At 42.4% G+C, this 18,845-nt stretch overlaps 1 protein-coding gene across 2 annotated transcripts; it reads left to right on the top strand.

The window, feature by feature from the left end:
* Positions 1-2,910: 2,910 nt before the first annotated feature.
* Positions 2,911-18,232, top strand: TMA16 (translation machinery associated 16 homolog). 2 transcript variants are annotated; one of them, XM_033159968.1, is made up of 7 exons: positions 2,911-3,081; positions 8,085-8,197; positions 10,415-10,452; positions 12,418-12,502; positions 14,087-14,235; positions 17,633-17,675; positions 17,889-18,232. In XM_033159968.1, the coding sequence occupies exons 1-7, from the start codon at positions 3,079-3,081 to the stop codon at positions 18,046-18,048; spliced, it is 591 nt and encodes a 196-aa protein (XP_033015859.1). In that variant the 5' UTR covers positions 2,911-3,078; the 3' UTR covers positions 18,049-18,232. The 2 variants fall into 2 exon arrangements, with proteins under 2 accessions (XP_033015859.1, XP_033015858.1); XM_033159967.1 differs by lacking the exon at positions 2,911-3,081 and adding an exon at positions 4,818-4,870.
* Positions 18,233-18,845: the final 613 nt, after the last annotated feature.

The following is an 18,845-nucleotide window of genomic DNA, read 5'->3' as shown; positions in this document are numbered from 1 at the left end:
CTCCCTGGACGGCACTGTCAAACCCAACACTCTGGCACTGTGTAAAACTAGTTCTTGTTTCAGAAGAATTTATATATATATATAACCTCCCCCCCCCAAAAAAAATCCCTTGAACTGAATCTATCAACTGAAGCATTCCATAAAGTACAGCAAATTTCTGCAAAAGCCTTGTAAATGTATTCATCTGTACCTAAATCAGACTTGGCAGAATATCATGACTGGCACCTGCAGTTACCATAATCAAGGCTCAATAAAGGGCAATCTTCTCTTGAAGCCATGAAATCGTATTCATCCTTTCTCATCTCACTCATGCCATTTAGAAAATCACTTTTCAAATACCTTGACATTGGATGCAGCATTACAAAAAGCACCTCACATTTTCCTACACAAATCAGCATGGCTATCTAGCTAGAGAACACGAAGCCTAGTATTCAGGTGCCCTGAGAATTAACTGTGCTAGGCAACATATAGATAGCAGGCAACAACATGGATAACCAGAGTTGGCCCAGCCATTAGGCAAGACGAGGCCACTGCCTTAAATGGCAAGTGCCCCCCAGGTGGCACACCCACGGGTGCCATGGGCATAGCCAATGGGCGGAGCAGGGGGCAGCTGCCCCCCCCAGTCAAGTAAATCAATAAAAATAACTAACTCAGTGCAAGTAGATAAATAGGTACCGCTCCGGTGTGCTGCTCTGGTTCGCCAGAAGCGGCTTAGTCATGCTGGCCACATGTCCCGGAAGCTGTCTGCGGACAAACGCCGGCTCCCTCGGCCTATAGAGTGAGATGAGCGCCGTAACCCCAGAGTCGTCCGTGACTGGACCTAATGGTCAGGGGAGGGGTCCCTTTACCTTTAACTGAGGTTCTGCTCCCCCCCCCCCACATGAAGCTTGCCCCTGCTAACATAAATCCTGGCTACGCCCATGACGGGTGCTCTGCCTGTTCTGCTGCCTCCACCAGAAGTGGAGAAGCGCTACTGTCATTGGTGCTGATTTTGGGCAACAAAGCATCCATTTGGGGTGAAATATTCCAAATTGGCATCATCTCACCTAAAACCAGCGCCAATGCAGCAGGGCGCATGGCAGTGGCTGAGCAGGCAGCTGCAGGAGCAGGTAGGTAGTGGCAGAAGTGGCGGCAGCAGCAGGGCAAGCAGCACTTTCAATTTTGCCTTGAGTGGCGGAAAAGGATGCGCTGCCCCAGGCAGCATGAGCAGTGTATTTTGTTGTAATTTGCCGCCGTCTTTACAGAAGGAGATAAGGAGCAGCACTTGGTGCCAAGCCAAGGCTGCAAATCTTATGTTTCTTTAAATAGGAATCAATCCCACTGAATACCATGGATTGTATCCAGTGGTGGCTTTCCCTTAATGCAAATAACTTCTGCTTTTGCAACTTGGGGTGCTCTGTTTTTCCTTACCTGACTTCTTCTAACCTGAGCTGGTCTAGCCATTAAGCAGGGTGAGGCCACTGTCTCAGTTGGCAGAAATCCCCCAAGGTGGCATCCCTGCAGATATCCTACCTGACCGTCAGCAGCAGGAAGCAGAGCCACCATAGGTGCATCTATTTTGAGAGCATTCTCACCCCAAATGGACGCAATCTTGCTTAAAATGTGTGCCCATGCTGGCGGCACTTCTCCACCAGCCATAGCTGCGGCAGGGTGCAGAGAGGGAGCAGAGTAGGTGATGTAGGCAGCTGTGGCAGCAGGTACGGTGGTGGCAGCAGTGGTGGGAGCGGAGGCAGTGGTGACACTTCCCATTTCGCCTATGGTGGTGAAATAGGCGCCACCCCTGCTTCTAACCACCTAAGTGCTCCTGAGAGTTGTAGGACCCTCCAGAAAAACCATTTTGAACTTGTAAAAACCTTTTAATGTTGTGAGCCAACTTGGCTATAGTTTGCTATGGAAAGATGACATACAAATAAACGACGGTTCATTTAGATGCTTGTTTTGCTAGCTGATTCAAGAGCCCTGTCCCAATTTAATTTATCAATGGGTGGGCGTCTAGTGGGTTATGGGGCCTACTGCTGTTTCTTTTTAATAAGACCAGTAGCATCCTGGGTGCCTCTAAATGTGGGTTTTAAACTGAATAATAAATTAAGTTAAAAGAACAACAACAACCATTCAACCTCCTGATACCTCGTGGTAGGTCGCCACTTCTAAGTGGGAATATTATTATTACAATATATTTCTTTATGCCCTGCCTTCCCCCCTGAAAAGGACGCATTTCTTGAATTCAAAATAGAAGTTCATGTTCTTGGTGGGTGGGGTGGGACAAATTAGTGGTTAATGGAATGAGCACCACACTTTTAAAGCACATTCAATGCACCACTTGCCAAAAGCATGAGAGCTACAGTTTGTTAAGGGTGCTGGTGATAAGCTTCTTTCCAGGATTCATGCGTGCACTCTCAGTGTGCTTTAAAGTTCTGTGCATGCAAGCGCTGTTGTGAATAAAATTCACCAGAGTGCTAATTTAAAAACAGACCTAGAACTGAACAGCCCTCTTTCTAAAGCATCCTTTTGATCGCTAAAGGGACTACAGTACTGTAAGCGCTCGTAAGAGAAAAACACAAACACGCAACCCAGTTACAGGTAGGTAGCCGTGCTGGTCTGCCATAGTCAAAACAAAATAAAAAATAAAAAAATTATTACAGTAGCACCTTAGAGACCAACTAAGTTTGTTCTTGGTATGAGCTTCCGTGAGCTCATACCAAGAACAAACTTAGTTGGTCTCTAAGGTGCTACTGGAAGGATTTTTTATTTTTTATTTTGTTTTGATGCAACCCACAGATTCTGCACTTTTTCTACACACGCAGCAAAAAAGAAGACTGAACAAGCGGGCGGGTACTTTCGTTCTTCTGAGGGTTGAGCAACAACCGCTTCCCCCCCAATCACAGCTCGGAAGCAGGAGTGACGCAACCAGCGGCGAATCATCGGGAGGCTGCTGTTAATTGGTGGGAGGAAGCGGAACCGAGAGTTCGTGGGCCGCGGGGTCTAGCCGGGTGGTTTACGGCGACGAACTCCGTCCCCCACTCCGAGGCGCACACCGCTCGTGCCGGGAAGCTCTGCTTGGTTTCCTCCTCCGTGAACATGGTGAGTTCGGGAGGGCGGTTGGGAATGAGAGCGGCGCTCGGAGCCGCTTGGCTTCGGGAAGAGAGGAGGTGAGGGGAAATGTAGACGGCCTGTTACCGAGCGCGGTTGTCGCAGCAAAGGCCCCTGCGAGAAAGACAGGCCTGTTTGGGCTCAAGTTTCCAGTGGCTGCAACCCACGAAAGCTCTGGCCCAAAATAGGTTTTCCGTCCTTTAAGGGGCTCCTGAACTAGTGCGGCCACTGCAGCAGGCCGCATCTCCATGTCTACTCAGAAGTAAATCCCGTTGAATTCAGTTTAGGCAAATGCTGTTGGATTGCAACTGCTACTCTGGGGGGGGGGGGAATTATTCGTTGTTGTTTTTTATTTTGATTATATATTTTGTAGTTTTATATATTTGATTTTGTTCTGTGAACCTGAGGCCTCCGGGTGTAGGGCGGTATACAAATTCAATAAATAATAATCAGGACTTTAGTCCTGTGAATTCAGTGTAGCTCATTTCTAAGACGTCCCTGGAAACTACACTGCAAACGGTTAATAACGGTCCGTCCCCCCACCCACGCGCACACAGGTTAGGAAACAGTAATTTATCACCGCTTGTGCTTAGTAAGTTAGTAACTGGCTGTGTCCTGTCGAGGGTGGTTATTTAATGTTTGTTGAGAACTTTTGTGCCCCGCTTTTCAGTCAAAGAGGCTCCCAGAATGGCTTACATTGGCCATCAGTTGAAACAAGGCAGTCCCTGACTACAGGTTTTACAACCTTAAAACACAGAACATGCAATGGAAAAGGGGGTAGGGGAAAGGATGGAGGGATGGATAAATAAGAAAGGAAGGAAGGAAGGAAGGAAGATGATACAGTCAACCTGGCTGCCATATATTGTAGAAAAGTACTGCATATATTAAATGGTTGTATTATTGCTTGTGTGTGAGCACATGTTTAATCACTAGTGGTTATTCACTGCTAGCTAACAGCCAGCCCATATCAGGTGTTTGCAGCATTTCAGGTGTTTGCAGCATTTCAGGTGTTTGCAGCATTTGTTCCTAGATATTCTGTGGTATTTGGCAAGTTATTGGTAGCACTGCGAATGCACTGTGCTCAGATGCTACAAGAAAAGGTTAATCTTTGCACTGTATAAATAAAATCTATATTGGAGGCGCGTTCGCAACCTGCAGCATTCAAAACCCGCACCACTGTGTCTGCGCATGCGTGTGATGCAATTCGGCGCTTCTGTGTATGCGCAAAGCATGACTTAGTGCTTCTGCACATGCGCGAGCACCGGAAACCAGAAGTAACCCGTTCCGGTACTTCTGGGTTTGGTGTGTTCATATCCTGAAAACGCAGCGAGCGCAACCTGAGGTATGACTGTACTCTCTTGCACAATTCTTTTCTGCTAGTTTTAGGGAAGAGGAAGAACCTATAGGGGGCAGTGAAGTCTCTCTTTGAGTCCTTGAGATAATTTCTTAGGAAGTTCTGTCTTAGATTTCAACAGGTTTTCCCCTCAAACTTCCAAGTACATCTTTGTGACCATTCTTCTTTTACATGTTATGTGGAAATGTTTTGTTAACTGAATCATTTTATTATTTTGGTAATGAATAATAAAAATGAACAATAATAGGCAATACTAATTTTGTAGCACTTTAAAGTACCCAGAGCACTTCACTTGTATTGTGTAATTGTAGTGCCTACAATAATGTTGCATGGTAAGTCAATATAATTATCACCCATTTTGTAGATTGGGTGGGATCGAGTTTGAGAGTGTCTTGCCTCAGGCCACCTAGTGAGTTTATGACAGAGGTGAGATTCAAATTTGCTGACTTCTGATTTGTATGTCAGTCTCTTAGTTGCTGCAGTATGGAATAGTGTGATGATGCTACTCATTTTGTAACCAACAAAAGCCTTTACTTGGAAACAAGACTTATTGATATGTTCAGGGATCTTTTCTGAGTACAGGTAAATATGCTCAGTGCTGCAGTCTAAGACTAAAATTCTTTCCATTTAAAGTTAGTGAGATTTCTGCAAAACATGATTATTATTTGGCAACATAGGTGCATAAATTACTGCATTTGACTACTTTTCATCATCACAAGAAATTCAGAAGAGTAGGTGAAATGTTATGGCTTCATATGGAAAAATATAAAGTCTGATTTGAAATGCTTCAGACATAATGAAGGCTGTAGTCCTGTGCCTGTTTACCTGGAAGTAAGCCCCATTGAACTCAGTGGGGCATACTGTTGAAAAGAGGTGCATAGGATTACATTGTGCAATACTTCTATTTGTGTTTGTCAACCTCTTCAAAAATGTCCCCAGTAATACTGTACTGAATACAGAATGAAAGACATACCATCTGCGCAACCCATTATCATAATTTGCTGCAGAGGAAACACATTTTTATTTTAGTTCTGGCTGTCCCCCAACTGTGTGAGTTGGCTGGCAATAAAATAAAAAAACGTGATGAAACAATTAGAATATGTAAACTATGTTTGAAAAATGATTACCCCCTTCTTAAACTAAGCCTGCAAAGATGGAAATGTGCTTTTCATTATGCAAGACTCTGGTAAAGTTTGTTGTACATAGAATAATAGAATTTAGTGTGGTTTAGAACTCTTGGTGATTGATACAGAATATAAAGGAGAAAGCATGAAGGGCTGTTTACTCAAACCTTTAATCTTGAATTAAGTTTGGAAGATAGTAGGGAGATTGTTTCAAAGAATACGCTTGAGGTTAAATTATATTGGAGCCATCCTACATAACCAACAGAACAATCCTTGTGGAAAGATAGCATATAGGTAGAAGGGTCCAAGTGTAGCCTTCTCCAATATATTCCTGTTTTATATGTGTTAACATTCAGTTATATAACCCCTGCCCTGCACATCCAGTTTGATAGCTGAATATGAGGAAGGGTGGTGCATCACAATGTTTCTGACTTTAAAAATCACTTCAGGGTAATGCAACCTTTTGTGGTATGAATACGGTACATAAAATGTTGCTATTCCAATTCTCATAATGGACCTTAGGAAAATACACCCTTTAACCAAAATAATGCCTGATTTTACAGAAGTACATTTAAATAGAACAATTAAGCAACTGTTACATTTGTTAATGAAGTTGCTAATATAGGGTTTGCAGTTTTGTCTTTGGAATGTTGTTGTTGAACTCCCATCATCTCTGACTTAGCCATGTTAGCTAGGCATGATGGGAGCTGAAGTTCAGCAACATCTGGAAGGCTACTGGTTCCCTCTCCCTGCAGGATACAAATACAAAATATACCTTACTATAAATTCAGAAATAAACTTTATTTGATGTTTGTAATTGCTTTGTAGCCCATTCACTGTATTTTTTCTTTCTTCATAGTGGTAGGTTTTCATCTTTCTCTTTTTAGGGGGAAAAAACTTTAGCAATTCAATATTTTTCATCTTATTTAAGTTATAGCCCCTTCTATTCTACAGTAGCTGGCAGGATAACAATGTGCTGAATTTGCTTTGCAAATTTGTGAATAGACACCAAGACTTCACGTGCTGTTTTTCTTGTCACCAGTATACTGAGGAAAACTGAGGGAGAGGGAAATGGGTCCTGGAAGTTACACAGAATTTTCATATGCTCTAGACATGCAGTTGTCATTGGTTCTCTGCAACAAAAAGTATATTTTATCTCTTCTTAATCTTCTGACAATCAGTTTCACAGAGTGACCCCGAAGTTCTAGTCTTAGGGAAGAGGGAGAAAAAAACCCTCAATTTTCTCTACAACAGGTGTCTCTGGCCCACAGGCTAAATTTGGCTGTGTGATAGTTTTCCACAAACCATGCCCACCTGCCCCACTCCTGATTTCACAAGTAATCTCAGCTGTGGGGCAGGAAAAGACATGGCTGGATCACCTGTACAACAGAGCAGATAGCCCCACCTAGCAGTCACATGTGGTATATGAGTGATAGGGGAAGTTCTCCACCCTGTTCTATACTACCCATAATTGTGTACACCTTGTCAATGTCTCTATTTGGTCATCTTTTTCTTCACTCTAAACTAAAAAGCTCAAACACCATAGCCTTTCTTTTGTGTTGAATACATCTACTCTTTGATTCTTTTGATTATCCTAGTATGTACCTTTTTCATCTCTCTCTCTCTCTCTTTTGAAAGAGGTGTTTAAAATACCATTCACCTGCTAGACACTGTGCAGAGAGTAAGGCCACCAGTGCATCTAATTGCTGTTTCCTGATTCACAGTTAAGAGTCCTGGGATTCAGAAAGCTGATGTATCTAAGTGTTTGTGGAGTTGGAGGACAACAACACATTAAATGCAGATGTAAAAACTGAACATCCATAGTGGTTATTTGAAATTAATTACCAAGTGCCTTATATAGATCCTGTTCATAATTCTCCCCTTGGTTGTTTTTAGTGCTCCTTCTAATGCTTGTTAGCATGTTCTCATTATTGTAAACCTAGTTTTGGCAGCAATCCTACAAGCTGAATAACACTGTCACCAACACACATTAAGGGCACTGGATGTATTGATTATTATCACTAACATTTCAAAAGGTAGACCGCAACAGGAGCTGTGTAGCCAGTAGCACCCCCACAATCCCATTGCACATACCAAGCAGGGTGACATTTGCTGGGAGTGGGAAGGGAAGCAAAGCAGTGCTCAGGATCCAGTCTGTTAGCAATGGGGTGTCAGGAATAAGCCTTATCAGCTGTGCATTTAGAAATTACTATTAGTATGTGAAATTTGGTTTATCTCAGATAATAGCTTTATTGTTTTAGCTGGGTGTGTTTGTATTTCATCAATATGTGAAGGTTAAATACGTTAAGTTTATTAAAACCTCTCATTTTAAACCCTTACGTTGGTAAATAAAATGTTTTAAAGTGACACAATCTGTCTTGAATTTAAGGTTTTCATCAGGTCCTGCTGCTTCTGAGCTGCCTTTCACCCGCTTGCAATAACTCCCAAGAAGCCTTTGAAGGAAAATACTTCTCAAAATTCTTACTGTGTCTTTCTTCTGATTCTTTTTTTTTCAGCCTAAAGCAGCAAAGGGCAAAAGGGGAGCACAGGAGAAGAAAGTCATCCATCCCTACAGCAGAAAAGCTGCTCAGCTTACAAAAGAAGCACACAAACAAGAAAGAAAGGAAAAGTGAGTCCCTTTGTACTCTTCAGAGGCAGGGAAGAGAAATTCCGACCTGCTGGGTTCTTCAGAGATTTTTCTTGCCCTAGAAATGTCGAGAAATAACTGAGTTTGCAAAGCTTCTCTTAAAGTGGGTTAATAATAAGATGAATTTACAGGTAGATTGCTCCCCGACAGCCAATTACCACTAAGGCCATAAACACTTTCGCCTGTGATCTCACAGGATTGCTGACACATTAGAGGCTGTGATGGAAAACATGAAGCTAATGAAAGGCCTTCCTCTAAGCCTGTTGCATTTTGACCATGTAACCACTGCACAAATATTCTTCAGCACAACTGTTTTCTGATGTCTTCATCAACAAAAGCTACTGTTAGAAGATCTTGCATTGCTCATGATTCAGTTTTATAACACTTGACATTTTGCATGTGGTTTTCGAAGAAAGAGAATTGTAGAGTTGGAAGGGACCATGATGGCCATCTAGTTCAAGCCCTTGCAATGCAGGGATCTTTTTGCCCCCTTTTGCTGTAGGTCAGGGGATTTTCAGGAGTGGCTTCAGATACAGGGTGGGCAAATGTAGTAGGAGTGGAGAATTGGAAGACATTGGACAGGCGGTGTCCAACCTCGGCCCTACAGATGTTTTTGGCCTACAACTCCCATGATCCCTGGCTAGCAGGACCAGTGGTCAGGGATGATGGGAATTATAGTCTCAAAACATCTGGAGGTCCGAGGTTGAGGAAGCCTGGTGTAGGCATTCACTTGATCCTTCTCCAGAAAAGCAGTGCTTTCTTGACTTGCACATTCTTGACTTACCTGTGTGCATGTATGTGGAAGGGGTGGGGGAAGTGAGAGGTTTCATTTTTCATGGAGCGAGTGCTGTGAAGGTGCGTCTGCTAAAGGTCTGCAAATGCAGATTGACTGAGCTTCTACACAGTACCTGCTCTGGGTGAAATGGGCTCACTAGATCCCAGGAAAGGAGGTAGAATAGGAGAAGCTAGTACATCAGTCAAACTCAGCAATACCAGAGACAATCACAGTGGCTTCTCTCCTATTTTACAGCTGTATGGATCAGGGTTACAGACCATGAAAGCCTTATACAGGTCTGGTGTGTGTGTGTGTGTGTGTGTGTGTGTGTGTGTGTGTGTGGAGAAGGGTGATGGTACACAGAGAGAGGAATGCATAAGGAACATTGCGCTGCATAATAATCTTTAACATTTTGTGACCTTAAAAAAGCATGTTTTTCTGTTACATAGTTTTAATATACAGGCGGACTCTTAGAATAGCATCTATATTGCCAGTGAATCATGGATCTTGCACATATTTTAATGTGCCAGGACATTCCTGTATTTCACAAGAAGTAATATGTCAACTGAGATTCTAACTGTATTTATATCCTAGAAATATACGCCTTCATGTTGACATGCAGAGCCTTTTACATATAGGATGCTCTTTCAAAGGTGTTCACCTTGTCTTCCTGAGTAATGATGTTTTGCTTCCGTTGACTATCATATGGGAAAGTATTTATGGCATTTGTAGGTGTGTAATGCTATTTCTGTTGTAAATATATATTGCTCGCCTATTGAAATAAAAGATTATAAAAGAGCAAAAATACTTCAAGGGAAAATACTGAACTGACAGAAGAGGACTTTCTGGAGATTCTAGCAAATGATGCATAACTTTTCTTCCTTCCCCACCCCCAATATTTACTGCATTCCTCATCCACTCGTAGCTATGCCTCCCCTCAAGAACTCCCACTAACAGCTTCTCTGAAGTTCTGCCACAATCTGAATTTGTGGAATAGCAATGCTAGTAAACTTAGTCATAGTACAGCTGACTAGCTTTATTTTTATAACTGCATTCAGGCATTTATTTAGGACAGGCATGGCCTTGCCTGTATCAGCTATTACAAGAGAAAATAAAGCTGGGTATCACCAGTATACTGATACTAATCTCCTGTGAACTGCCTCCAGTGGTTTCATATAGATTTTGAATAGCATTGGGGACAGATTTGTGCCCTATGGCATCCTGCAGGGGGCTGAGCCACAGTGACCCAACAATGCTCTTTGGTACTGATCCCATAAGCAGGAGTGAAACAACTGTAAAACTCTGCCTCCTTCTCATGAATGTGAGAAATTTGATCTTACCATTCCGTCTTCCACCCCACTATGTGTGTGTTTGTTTGTATTCTTTATATAAGGAATAATTAAACTGGAGCTATCCTTTTGCAGGTTGAAAAATGAAAAGGCCTATCGTCTCAGCGTTGTGGGTGAGTGTGAAAAACTATTGTATTTTTAGGCTCCAAGTTCAGCAGAATTAAGTTTTGTAGCATGCCTTAAGCCTTTAAGCCTTTCTGGAAAAAAGGCAGCCTATATAAGGCAACATGCGCTATACCTTTATAATGACAATGCTCTCAGCTTGGCTTCATGAAAGCTGGTGAAGTCACTGCTACTGGGATACTTGGTTCCTTTGATGTCTGTTCTTTGAAGCACTTGTAGGCATTTCTATTACTGCTTCCTTGTGGAGCTGCAGTGGGTATTTTGGCATCCTTCATAAGCCTGTCTTGCACATAGAATTTGGCCACACGTGGATAGCTAAAGGTATCAGCTTTTCGCTTTGGATTTAAAGCATGCATCTTGGAAACTATGTGTTGTGTGATAAGTTTTTTTTTAAACAAACATTAGCATTACATGTTTCTAAAGTTCTGATCTGCCAGTACTCACACTTAGCGCATCTAAACTTTTTTGCCTTTTACAAGCAAGTGGACTTAGTTTTCTGCATCACATTGCCAGGATGCTTAACTTGCAAATACCTTGCCTGGCTCCTCTTACTTATCCTTCATTGAGAGAATGGGAAAAGGTTGCAGCTCAGTGGTTGAACATACGTTTTACATGCAGAAGGTTCCAAGTTCTTTCCTTTCCCACAAAGGATGTTGGGTAGAAGGGTAGGGAAGAACCTCCTGTGACATAGCAAGAGTTATGGCATGTCCTGGCAGGCAGTGTTAGGCTGGCTGGATTAAATGGTCTGACAACGCAGTTTTATCTGTTCACTGTTAGCATTAACAACAGACACGGCTCCTGCACATGGAAGTTTTAGTTAGGAACATCACTGTCACATTTGTGCAGGAAGTCGGTCTTGGCTGTGCTGCTTCTCTGCTCCTATCTAAAAACAGGTAACTACAAAATCTTAAGTATCCTTAAGAAGAGTGGTTCTTGCCATTTTACCATTTTGTAAAGTATAGCTTGGATAAGCATTTGATAAAGATGATCTATGTCCTGCTCAAGGCATATCTAGTTGATTCTCATAAGTGGCCTTTTAGTCCTGTGCTGAAAACCTTAAAAGTTCTCCATCTTCCTAGGCATCTTAGTGCACTGTGGAACTGTAGGCTGTTCAGATGTCTCATTGTATTTGGGGAGACCTAGCCTTTGGATGGGTAAAACCCCCATGGCATCCATAAGACAGGAAAGCTACAGTTCACTTGCCACATGCATCCTGCTGATTGCTTTCTCCACACCATCAATCTTGAACATGCTCATACTTTTTTCAATCAAGACAAGGAACTCAACTGGAGTCACACAATCAGGTGGCACAAATATGTTCAATGAGGTGATTTTTTTTAATTAAAAAAAATGTTGCAGCTACTACTAAAAATCCCTCTGGGTGTATCCATTTATATTGTCACATGTTATGTTACTTTATGCAGTTGGTCTGTTTGAGAATGTTTAAGAGCAGTTGCTTGGAGAAAAGTAAGCAGGACAGATGTGTGAACTGACTCCATGTGCAAAGTGTCTGAACTCAGATGTGTCTCTTCCTGTAATATATGTTACCTATACCTTGTTGGCATTTGGGGGTTTATAGCAGATACCCTTGAGCTGAATTAAAGACTGTCCTTGGCAGATAAAATAGGTGACAAAAGATTGCCATAACCCAACATGCCTCTTGGGCATTCTTCTGACTTCTAGGAAATGCTTTGCTCTTGACCACCTTTTGTCTTCTAACAGCCACTTCATGGGAGTTGGCAGCAGGGGCTTGTCCAGGAGCCAAAACTTCACTCTTGGATCCCATACAACTCTGTGGAACAAGTTCTCATTGTTTAGCTAACTGCCCCTTAAAATATTTACCTCTGATTTGTTCCGGAAACAGTGGAACAGTGGAAGGCTTTTACCTCACCTGTGTTATGTAACAGGTGCAGTAAGCTCTTGAGCACTTATTTTTTTAAAATTTTCTTTTATAGGTGAAAAATTGCTTTGGTTTCAAAGTCACCTTGATCCTGACAAAGTGGAGTACACAAGAAAAGAAGCCTGTGAGCTAACAGAAAAGTAAGTTTGCAGCACATAAGGAAACAGAAGGCCTGTTTTGGTGGAAGCCAGAGTGATGAGGTGCATTCTCCCAGTGTTTACATGCATGGGATGCCTTTCCTTTGCCCTTGATGTTTCCCCTTGATGTTTACCAACTTCTTGTCTTATTTCAACATTTTATGTGTGTTCAGTTTTCATGTCTTTGTAGAAGACTTATGTATTACATGGCTGAAAAAGTAACTAATAATTAGTAATCCTTAGCTCATTAATGTTCCTGAATCATTTTATTTCAGTTGTGCAGAATTATTTTGCACCTTTTTACAAGTAGCTGTGAAATACTTGACCTCATTTTTTATTTAAGTTGTTTGAAGCCGGGAGATAGGGAAAGTAAGTGAAAGCAACATAAGCAATCTAGTACTTAATGAATTGATGTTATAATCAATATGGTTGGTGAAAATGTGTTCAAAAGAGGTGACACAGATCTATTTTCCCCTTCCAAAAGCTGCTTACTGGGTGGGGTGGAGGAGCTAGGACAATTTTCCAGCTAGCTGGTCTCAGTTGCTTATCAAGAGGAAGAGGTGAGAAAACAGCAACCTCTATGCCACCTTGCTGTTCCTACAGCAGGATTTAGTGTGGTTGTGTATGGTACTATCCTGGAAGCATGAATAGCCCTATACCCTCCAATTTTATTTCTGCCTTCTGGGAAGCTAGCATAGTGGCTTCATCCTGCCATGTAAGCCACTTTGTTCCCTTCATAGCTTTCTCCTGCTCTGCCATATGAAATCATGGGTGGGGAATGTTTTTCAGATGGAGGGCTTCACTCCCCTGTGGCTGACCTTCCAGGAGCTACATGGCAGCCTTGAGTGGGGCCAAATGTGGATGGGGCAACCCCAAGTCTCTCATACAGCACACGTTCATTCATTCATTCATTCATATTCTCACACACAAACACCCCCACAAGTTGCTCTTGTTCCTTCACTCCTTTCCTCTGCAGCAATGACACCTGAAGAAGCCTCCCTTTGGAGCCAGTGCAAGTCCTTTAAAGAATCTTAATTGCTTCATCAGGGATTTCCAGAGGGAGGGTGATTGCAGAGGATGGGAGAATAACTCTTTCTTGCCTGTCTGGAAACCCTTCTGCTACCCCACTACCCCAACTCCCAAGCAGTTAAGACGTCAGTGCTAGTGGAAGGCACTTTTTAAGCCTAATTGCTGCATGGAGTTGGAGCTATGAGCAGAAGGCCCTCTGGGCTGCATCTTTCCCACAGGCTAGAGGTTCTTCACTCTTGTGATGCATATACCAGATCATAGGTATAGACCAATGTTTCCCAAACTTGGGTCTCCAGCTGTTTTTAGACTACAAGTCCCATCATCCCTGACCACTGGTCCTGCTTGCTAGGGATGATGGGAGTTGTAGTTCTAAAACAGCTGGAGACTCAAGTTCTGGAATCCCTGGTATAGACAGTGCTTTGTTGTTGTTGTTTGTTGTTAAGACCTCTGTCAGAGCTGCTTCTGTGACCATTTAGAGGCTTTGCAGAGCAACTGCAAGGGTGTAATGTTTGAAGGATGAAAACCTTTCCGCACATTGATGTATTTACTGTGTTACAGTTATTTGCAGCGTTTCAGTGATGAGTTGGAGCAGATTGAACTGCGTAACAGTATTAAAGGACGGCAGGCCAGACAGCACAGTTCCAGGGAAACAGCCATCAAACAAACTATGGAACGTGAACGACAGATGTATGAAGGATATGGGCTAGGTATGACTGCGTTACTCCCCTGCCATGCTAAGAACTGAATCTGTTACGAATAATTTCTTGCAGGCAAATCAGAACTCCATTCAGGGCAGTAGTTCGCTGGATTTCTGCTTTTGGACATAACCCCCTCTATAACCTGCAACAGTCTCCTTTAACATTATTTCTCCTTTAATTTACTGTGTGACCCCCCACCCCATGCAGTTGTATCTCACATGGCCTTCACAATAGTGGGTTAGAATCTCCATGGGGGGAAGTTGGTGAGTAGATACTTGAGTTGCTTGGGAATCATAGGAAACAAAAAAGGCAGTACAGTTTTGAGAGGGTTAGTATGCCATCTTGATTAAAAATGACACCCATTTGTATCTAGACATAGATGAAAACTTGCTTTTTTATCTCAGGACCCACCGTGCAAAATTTGGTTACAATATTTTAAGGTTTCCAAATGCAGAGTAAACAGACAGACGCAAGACAGGCAAATCTGTATTATTCAAGAAGCAGAATGAAAACTCATTTTAAAGGTTGCATGTTGTATACAAGCTAAAAATACACCTCAGCAATATTCAGAAAGTGTGATTTGTTGGTGGCCCTTTCCTTGTTAAAGGTAACCTCCAATCATTCATTCCTTGTTAATGTTCCTGCTGTGGATGTTGGCACAATGTCTGTACCGAGCTTCAATTTAAGGAAAATTGTTGCAGCAGATAGTGTAATTAGAGTCTGGAGTCTAAAATCTAGAAGTCATTTAGACCATGTAGCGTTACTTAGTTTTAAAAACTTTGGCATCTCCAGGAAGTCTCCCCCACCCCCCACCCTGCAGTTTCCTTTCTCTTAATGAGAGAGAATTTATGTAGGCTTGATTTAATTACCAGTAGTTCTTTTCTTGCTGAAGATAAAGTTTCCCATCCCTTTTGTGAAGAGAAAAATAAGACTATCTCGACTTGTAAAAGCAGCAAAATAGGAAAGCTTGTGTGTCCTGCCAAGATTTGTAGGTGTTAAGCAATGAGCAAACTGTCTCACTTTATGTTGTCATGCTGCGTGGTAGTGGTGCACCACCCTCCTAACCACTCCCTGGAGCCAGTTTGGGGCATGGCAGTGAGGGCAGGGAAATTACAAGATTGGTGGCAAGACTTGCAAGTGCCCATGCATCTGTTCCTGTCGCTACTGCCACCAACCTGGTACTCCTCTGCTATGCGCTCTGGCTTCTGTCACAGGGTTCCGTTGCGCCAGAAGTGGCTTAGTCATGCTGGCCACATGACCCGGAAAGCTGCCTGCAGACAAATGCCGGCTCCCTCGGCCTGAAGAGAGATGAGCGCCACACCCCATAGTCGCCTTTGACTGGACTTAACCGTCTGGGGGTCCTTTACCTTTTACTCCTCTGCCCTTGATGTCACACCCCATCCTGGTCCTGGTGAGCAGTAGCACTACTGCAGTTGAGAGAGTGCTGTGCTGGCAGCTCACACAACACAAGTGTCTGTTCAGCAAGCTGCATATGTTTTCTTAAAAAAATAGTACAGTAACAAGCTGGGCTGTCCAGGCAAATCAGCAGGTGTTGCCTAAAGATCAGAGGCTTTCTGGCAATTGGAGACACGGGTTTCCAAAGAGATGCTGTGACCTTCCCTGAGTTTCTATACCTGGTCTAATATATCAAACCCCCCAACATGTGTTTGATGTTACTTTCCATGCATCATTCTTTTCACTTTCCTTTGCTGCACTGTGTTAATAGCTGAAGGCAAAACGGAATTAGTAGGTTTTACTGAAAATATTATCTTCCCCCTTCCATATGGTACATAAGCGGTTTGGGCTGTCAAGCATTCTGTTCTTGGCTGTTAATAGCTCCATTTTGGGCAACTGCATGATGATGTCAGTAATCTGCAAAATAATTCCAAAATCTTATACCCCTGATACACACAATGGCTGTATGAATCAGCTACTAGACAATGGACAGTTCAGTGTTAATTCAGTCAGAATGTTGCAATATATATTTAGTGTCAAAGCAGCCATCAGAAGAATCTCATGCAGCAGTCAAATTGGGAACTGCATGCTTTAATGCTCTCAATGTCAAGAGTGTTGTTCTGCACTGATAATTTTTTCTTGCTCTACCTTTCTCACGATCGCCTATGCTGAATGAGCAATTTGCTAGTATGACTACCCTACTCTGCCCCAATCTGCTCCCTGAAATTGCAAGAAGGCTGTGACACCTGCTTCTTATGGGTCTTACTTCAGTGGATTCTCAAATGAGCTAGTTCTATTTGACAAAGAAATATACTTCTCTGATTAGGAGTGGTTTGATTAAAAGCTTTCAATCAACTAAAATGGTGTCCCTGATTGGGCGTTGGATTTTTCAAAACATATTTTTAAACACAAGTGTTTATAGAAACTCCATACGGCAAGCACCACCTTGAGGCATTCTCCCTTGTGTCAAACACAGGAAATATGCTGCTTCTAAGACTATGCTTGCTTAATACTTGTTTCATCCAAAAAAGAGGGGGGGAAGTATTCTTGCTTCAGAAATAATGTTTATTAACTAACACTCCTATGCAAATTTAATCAGTGAACTGACACTCATATGATCAATTTAAAGTGTCTTCAATTGGATTGCAGCCCTGCTTTTAATGGTAGCTTTCTTTTAAAAGATTTGTTTTTTGCTCTATTTTTGATCTTCGTTAGGGGTATGACCTTGAGGCATCTAAAGCAGCTACCACTTCATTTCAGTGCAGCCTTCCCCAACCTCCAAATTATGGGTAGGGGGCTGACTGGGGCCAAGAGGAGTTGTAGCTTAATACATCTGGAGTTGCTATGATTTTGACCTTTCTAAGTGGTATAATCAGTAGGAAAATGGTGGGAGAGAATTCAGTAGATGAAGTGGCAAGGTTTTCTTTTGTTTCAGAATCTCTGAGCACAGATGTTATATAATCTATGGTGCTGTGCATTTGGAGATACTGTAAGATTTAGTATGTGACCAGTAATATATAACCACAGATGTAAACTGTTGGACAAAGGAGTCAGAAGTGAGGTATTATTATCATCACCACTGATACATGCATGAAGATCATTGAGCTTTAGCCAAATTCAAAAAGCTCTCAAAAGAAGCACCTTCCCCTGATGTACAGTAGTACTTAACAGGTTGGTGCTAAAGATGCTTTCCGTAACAATTCTTTCTTTCATAGTAGACAGAAAACAAATACTGGACTCTTGCCAAGAGTTCTGTTTTTTTGAAGGTTGGGGGTGCGGAGATTCTCACTTTCTTCTAGGGTACTAAGTCTCAGAGCAAATTGATTAGTCTCTTTCATACTATCAGAACCAGAAGTAGAGGGTCCTTCAGCTAGCCTTTTAAAGTGTCTCAAATCAAAATTTCTATTTAGAAATGATTGGATGATCTTGGTTTTTATCCTGTTTCCAACAGAGATCCCCGACATTGTGAACTGTAAGCACCTTAAAACATTCAGGTGAGTTGCTTTTTTATTCTCACTCATGCTGTAGCAGTTCTGGGGGGGATGTCAGTGTGGGGCAGTCTGCTCGTCAGAACAAAGTTTGGTCACCCCGAAGTCCTTAATTTATGGTGGAACACCTTAAATTCACTGGTAGAAATGTTTGATTAGCAGTGGTTTCCGTGGTCTAAACTATTGTCATTTCCCCTCCTTTCCCTACTTACTTCACAGTACCTGGGATGGTGATTTGCAGAAGCTACCAAACATTAAAATGAGGAAGATATCCAGTAAAGATGCTCTTAGCAGTTTAACTAAGAAGGCAACAGTTGAAGCTGAGATGGACTTGGATGCAGAGAAACAAATGCTTGCTGGTATGGGAAATGACAGTTGAAGCAAATTGCCAACCTGCTATTTCAGTTAGAGCTAGACTAAATCACATTTTGAGTGTAAATGTGACAGGACCCAGCTATTTTGACTATGACCAGCACTGTAATTTGGCCTTCAATTCATGATGTAATAAGATGATGTTGCATCATTGTCTTTTGAAAAACATTAAAATATTTCAAGTTCATAGAAGTAGCAACAAGATGTGGGGTACTCTGACCATGCTGAATTTATTTAAAGCAGCAGCAGAAGGGAAGGGTGAAAAAACAGAAGAAAAAAGCCACTCCTTTTGACAGGTTCTTCCCAGCTGGTTTTTTCCCTGGAGGGTGAGGAGTGGTTTCCTTTCAGACCTGAGCTCAGCAGTCATTAAACCTGCTGGGGTATATCAAGCTTGGAAGTGAAATAGAGGCACGGGGGCAAATTCAGCCCCTTACTCCTGCCTGCTCACACTCTGATTTAGCTACATTCCTCCTTGCTTGAATTTGGTGGCAACATGACTCCTACAAAGGGTTCTGCTGCCATAATGTCTATTTTGGCCCAAAGTGATCCATTTTTATCATGCGCTTTCAGGATGTTGTTCAGTAGGTTTAGGGCAGGGGTGGCTAATCTGTGGCTGTCCAAATGTTGTCCAAGTGCAACTCCTGGCATCTCGGTCAGCCATGCTGTCTGTGGGAGTTGGGGTTCTGTGACATCTGGAGGGTCAGTGGTTAAGCACTCATGCTTGGTTTAGGAGGATGATGTTAACATAGTGCATTCTTGAGAACTGGTTTCGCCTTGCCACCCCACCTCCCTTCTTTCTGGATA

This window comes from Lacerta agilis, chromosome 9, assembly GCF_009819535.1.
Source record: "Lacerta agilis isolate rLacAgi1 chromosome 9, rLacAgi1.pri, whole genome shotgun sequence".
Taxonomy (NCBI): Eukaryota; Metazoa; Chordata; class Lepidosauria; order Squamata; family Lacertidae; genus Lacerta; species Lacerta agilis.
This window is presented reverse-complemented; position numbering and strand designations above follow the sequence as displayed.